The sequence below is a fragment of the Lactuca saligna genome, chromosome 8 (genome assembly GCF_052625555.1).
Source record: "Lactuca saligna cultivar CGN05327 chromosome 8, ASM5262555v1, whole genome shotgun sequence".
Taxonomy (NCBI): domain Eukaryota; kingdom Viridiplantae; phylum Streptophyta; class Magnoliopsida; order Asterales; family Asteraceae; genus Lactuca; species Lactuca saligna.
Window position 1 is genome coordinate 286,549,723 of NC_136424.1, and position 6,040 is coordinate 286,555,762.

Below are 6,040 nucleotides of genomic sequence, written 5' to 3' on the forward strand. Positions count from 1 at the left end.
TAATAGTATAGGGACCAAAGACGATAGTTTCCATTAAAAGACAAAACGAAAATTGACCACGGTGGTCGGTTAGATAGAGCTACAAGTTACCACCCCTTCCCTCTTTCTTATCTATCTGTGAGTCAGAGTCATTGGTCGCATTTAATACGGTCACCGGTTCCTCTCTGTCATCCGTACCATCATTCACCGCCTATTTCCGGTCAACCTGTCACCCCAAGCCTCCGTCAATTCCTCCTTATTACTATACTACTACCACCGAAACCCTTCCCTCTGTTGATTGAGATTGATATTCATAGCTAGCTAGATCGATCTCTTCGACGAAATTGATTGATTAGCACACAACATTATAAGAGTGAGCAAAGGTCCTGTTAATTACAGATGGAACTAGAAGCCATGGACACCAAAGAGTTGATGATGATGATGATGATCAAAATGGAGAATCAGAATAATCCGTATCCTCCTCATATGCACATGGATATGGATATTCCTTCTGACCCGTTTTCATCATTACCAGTACTGGATCAGACTGCTTTTGGGTCCGAGCAAAAGACTTCCTTAGGGTTCATGGAGTTATTGCAGGGTGGTCTTCATGATCATAACTATTCATCTCCTTCTTCTTCTTCTTCCGTCTTTGACATTAATAATATGATGATGATGTACCACCATGACCATCAGCTGCCATCACCACCATCATCATCGTCAGCTCATGATCCTCATTCGAACCAACATGATCATGATCATTACAAGGAGGAGGATGTAACTGTTGATGAGGTTGCTGGAGAAGAATCATCGATATCGGTGGTGTTAAATGTGCACCCTTCAATTTCATCACCGAATTCTTCTTCCCTCTCCTCACCTGCTGCTGCTACTGTTGATCAACGACTACACAAACCCCTGAAACAGTAAGTTTATAACTACTTCTCTAACCTAAGTGTAATCTAGTATCCATTTTTAATTTAAAAAAAAAAAGATTATTACAAAAATAGGTTTTCTTAGTAACATTCTACTGTCGTGAGAAATTCGCTGCCAGCTCCTGTATTCTTAGATGGTAAGTTTAATTAAATTAAACTGTTTATAAAATAATAGTATTTAAGACAAATGTAATTATGTAAAGTTATTAAACTATAGTGAAATGAAAAATGGATCTTACGTATGTATGTATTATAAAAAAAAGATTGGTAAAATTGATATATTGTGGCTGCTGGGATTCGAGCCCAGGTCTCCTCGGCCACAACGTGGAATTCTTACCACTAAACTACAACCACAAGTTTATGTAGGTAGTTAATATTAAGAAATGAAATCAAATGAAATATTTAAAAATGCATGTATACATACATATAGCTAGGATTAATGATTATGTAATAAATTAATATATATATATATATATATATATATATATATATATATATATATATATATATATATATATATATTACAGGTGCATGGAATCGAAGAGAACAAAGGTGGGTGCAGATGATGAGAGAAAGACATTAAAGAAGAAGAAAGAGAGAGAAGCAAGATTTGCATTCATGACGAGGACTGAGATTGATCATCTGGATGATGGCTACAGATGGCGCAAGTACGGCCAGAAAGCTGTCAAAAATAGCCCTTTCCCGAGGTACATACATACATGGCCAATTGGCCATATATGCACTACTGCTTTCTTTCTTTCTTCATTAGATTCATTAGATTCAATATTCAACATGTATATAAGTTTGTCTTGTAATTAATTGCAGGAGCTACTACAGGTGCACAAGTGCATCTTGTAATGTGAAGAAGAGAGTGGAGAGGTGTATGGGTGATCCCTCCTTCGTTGTTACCACTTACGAAGGTCAACACATCCATCCAAGCCCTTGTGCTGCACCTACTCTTAAAAGTCCATCCTTTAATCATCATCTCAACAACACCATCATCATCAATCCCACCACCTATAATTAGCTAGCTCTGTATCTATAGCTATGCTGAAACTATAGACCAAGGAGCAGCTAGCTGCAGGTCTTCTTGATCAGGATATGCTATCCACAAGCAACACTTAATTCGTCACTCATTCATCATGCATCTTCGATCGTCTTTTAGTTATATATATCAAAGATCCAAGCATTAATTAATACGTACCTTGTTTCCAGTGTATATATAGCTAGCACTAGCATGGAAGACCTTAGTTTTTACTTTATTAATCGATCCCGGTCTTTTGTAGATAGGAATGGCCTGTGACGTCAATTATATAAACCTAGCTGCTTGTCTTTTACCAAACGCCAAACAATTTAATTATTGCATATATATATATATATATATATATATATATATATATATATATATATATATATATATATATATATATATATATATATATATTAAGGTCACTTTTTGTGCTTCATAATTCCGATTCATTTTGGTGAATGCTAGACTGACTAGCTTGGTTACTAAGGCATGCGATGGCAGCTTTAATTGTCATATACACTTTAGACTATGCGGTATGCGGTATGGGTCTAACGAGATGCAATGGGGGGTGAGGTGGCACCCCTCAACGGCGTCATGACACGGGGAACACCGCCCCCAACTTGTTGCATCTTGTCATGGCAAATCTCGTTGGCGTTATGACGAATTGAAACGGGAGGAATACCAACTTTTTGTCTTTTTTTTTTTCTTTTTTCTTTTTTTTCTTTGATGTTGCATCTTGTTGCCCATTTCCCACTTGGTGTTATAACACCACTTGCTTATGTGGCATGTGAGATGGTGTTGCACTCTGTTGCCCACACCCAATGCTCTTATAATTAAGTCGATCCGGGCACTCTTAATTCTTAAATTATATTACTGATATTTTCTAATGCATGGTGTACAATATTCGATCCGTTTCTTTTAACAAATTTAACTTGTCGAGTATTTTAATCAAAAAAAACTATATATACACAAGGTTAAACCCACTATCTTGGTCTTACTAAGTTCAACTTAGTTGTAACGACAAGATGTTTGCTTTGAGATCACTACTGAATATTTTAATCGAATTTTTAAGTGAACTTTAAATTAATTCATGCGCCTCCAGTGACAAAGTTAATTAATATAAATATAAGAATCAATTCTACAGGATTCTTTCTTTGTACATGATTTATTATTATTATTATTATTATTATTATCTTTTCAATAGGAGGGATAAGCGTACTGTTTACAAATTGGCCAGGATCATCATAAAGAAAAAAATTAATCATGTTCAGATTATTTTTGTTTCTTTATAACTGTAGTGAAAAAAAAAATTATTTCCCCCGGGCCAAACTATTTCAAGAGAACATAAATAAAAAGTTAAAGGCAAATGTGCATTTAATTAGGTATATAAATATATAGTAGGCGTATGTGATGGTGCAGTGCTCAAGTTACAATTTGTGCAAGGGAAAATGACTTATAAGGGTAAGAAAGTTTCACAAATATTCAAAAAAAACCATCTAAGTTTGTCGTTGTTCAAAAAATATCATTCAAATAACAATATTGTATAAAAAATACCAATAAAATATACTGTTTGTTCAAATGTTACCTATGGTAACCGGCAGGCGTAGGTTACCTCTCTTATTCAACCGTTTAAAAAAAAAAAAAAAAAGGGAAATGACATGGAGTATACGATCGTTTAACATATATGTGGGTTTTACCCTTCTCTCTCAACAACACGAAGACCGGGAAGGCGATTCTTCTAGGGCTCGATCGATCAAATATCCTTCAAGAAATTCTGAAGTCTGATATGTTCATGTAAGTTATACTCTTAACATTCCCTCTTTTAGCAAACGATTTTTCTTTTCTTGTGTCTCTTTTTGTGTTTCAAACACTGGCTTCGATACCCCAACCCCTCTAAATCAATCGAACGTTGGATATAGAATGGAGGTTTGTAGACTCATCGTTGATTGATAAAAATCAGACCATCACTTATTCTCATGGGTAACTTACCCTAAATCAGGGGTAACAAACCCTAAATCAGTCCACATACTTTTGAACTGTGTTGAACATTCTTGGAAATTTTATTGTTTTAATTAGTCATATGTTCAACCTTTATTTATCTTATATGATTATGTTACTTGCTAATCATTAACAATGACCTTTGTAGTTGACTTTGGCCGTTAAAACAAGAATGTCGTTCTCAACAGATGGTGCATTGAGTATAGATGTTTTCCATAAAGGAGTGTTTGTTCCTAAGCCCTTGATGTACTTCAATCCTGATAAGACTTCTGTCACAGAGGTAGACTTACGAAATATGGAGTTTAAGGACTTCAAAATCTACATCCGTAATCTGACGAAGGGTATGTGTCATGATATGTACTACTGTCTTCCAAATCGGGCCTTAGTAGATGGGTTGAGGGAGCTGAGAGATGAAGATGATTATGTAAGGTTTCTTGATGCTGGATATAAAAATGGGAGAAGAATCAGTATCTACATTGATCACGACCATGAGCCACTTATGCAATGGATTGAAGAAGAGATAGCCGAAGATGGAGTGTACGGTGATAGTGATCCATCTTCTGATGATGTGGACTTGGTGATGTCAGATGATATATCGGTAGACCATGAAGTTGATGATGAGGTTATAGAAATTCCTAAATCTGTTGATCCGTTTTTATCCAAGAAAAATCTTATTCCAAAAGGAGGGGTAGATGAGGAAGTTGATGATGAGGTCCACCACTTTCTTATTCATGATCCCGACCAGAAGTGGGACACAATGGTACCTGTATTAGGCATGAGATTCTCTGACAGATATGAACTCAAGCAAATGTTAACAAATTATGTTGTCTTTAAAGGGTATGCATTGTGGTACGAAAAAAATGACTCAACTAGATTGTTAGTGAGGTGCTGTAAAAATAAAGAAGGGAAGGCAGCTTGCCCTTTTAGACTATGGGCTACTCCAATGAGTAGTGAAGATTCATTCCAGATCAAATCGCTAATTGACGAACATAACTGTTGCAGGCAAGTTAATTTGGGGTCTATTGTGACATACAGGTGGATTGGTAAAATGTTAACGAATGACATTTTGGAAAAGCCCCGCATCAGCTACAGGAACATGGTTGCATTAGTTAAGAAAAATTTTGGTTTGCATGTAAGTGTTTAGCAATGTAGAAATGCCAAGAGTTTTGCACTAGATGAAATTTCAGGTAGCTTGGTGGGACATTATGAAAAGTTGTGGGATTATGGAGCGGAGTTATTGAGGTCTAATCCGGGTTCAACAGTCTCAATAGAAGTGAATCCTATGCCTGATTCTACAGCTTACTTTAAAAGAATGTATGTCTGCCTTAAGGGTGTGAAAGATGGTTGGATTGAAGGATGCAGGAGGGTGATTGGTGTTGATGGATGTTTTTTGAAGGGTATTTGTAGAGGTGAGCTATTAGCAGTTGTTGGTAGGGACTCCAACAACCAAATGTACCCGTTGGCATGGGCTGTAGTGTCAGTAGAAAACAAGGAAACTTGGAAATGGTTCTTAGATCTGCTACTTGAGGACATTGGGATGGGAGATGGCAGAGGTCTTACCATTATTTCTGACCAGCATAAGGTTTGTTCTTATAAATACATAACTTAGTGCTTTATATGTTTATTTATATGTTATTTTATATTTAATGTTAATATTTTCATATGGCAGGTTTTGGTAGAAGCTGTTAAAGAAAGAGCACCAGCATGTGAGCATAGGCAATGTGCTAGACACGTCTATGCTAACTTTAAGAAGAAATACACAGGTGTTGAGTTTAGGAAGTTATTCTGGAGAGCTGCAAAGCCCACAACCGAGTCAGCTTTCCGATCTTATATGAGGGAAATCAATGCGATGTCCACACATGCTTATGATCACCTAATGGAAAGAGACCCAAAGACATGGTGCAAGGCATTTTTTGAGCTTGATAGGTGTTGTGATGCTGTGGAAAATGGAATATCATAATCTTTTAATGCAGCAATTGTAGAGGCCAGGAAAAAACCTATTATATCAATGTTGGAAGAAGTCAGAGTGTACATTAAAACGACCCAAAAATTTTGTTTTTCAATATAATCAAAACCATAATATGAGTATCATAACATAAAA

At 36.1% G+C, this 6,040-nt stretch overlaps 1 protein-coding gene across 1 annotated transcript; it reads left to right on the forward strand.

Annotated features, from left to right (window-relative positions):
* The first annotated feature begins 260 nt into the window (after nt 1-260).
* WRKY23 (WRKY DNA-binding protein 23) lies at nt 261-2,065 on the forward strand. Its single transcript, XM_078966754.1, has 3 exons — nt 261-902; nt 1,439-1,618; nt 1,737-2,065. Exons 1-3 carry the CDS (start codon nt 379-381, stop codon nt 1,936-1,938), a joined length of 906 nt encoding a protein of 301 aa, XP_078822880.1. The 5' UTR covers nt 261-378; the 3' UTR covers nt 1,939-2,065.
* Nucleotides 2,066-6,040: the final 3,975 nt, after the last annotated feature.

Excerpts from the sequence above, each read along its gene's own strand:
- WRKY23 (XM_078966754.1), top strand. The coding sequence starts at position 379 with ATGGAACTAGAAGCCATGGACACCAAAGAGTTGATGATGATGATGATG. Across the intron at positions 903-1,438 it reads CTACACAAACCCCTGAAACA|GTGCATGGAATCGAAGAGAA; the intron begins GTAAGTTTATAA and ends TATATATTACAG. Across the intron at positions 1,619-1,736 it reads AAAAATAGCCCTTTCCCGAG|GAGCTACTACAGGTGCACAA; the intron begins GTACATACATAC and ends AATTAATTGCAG.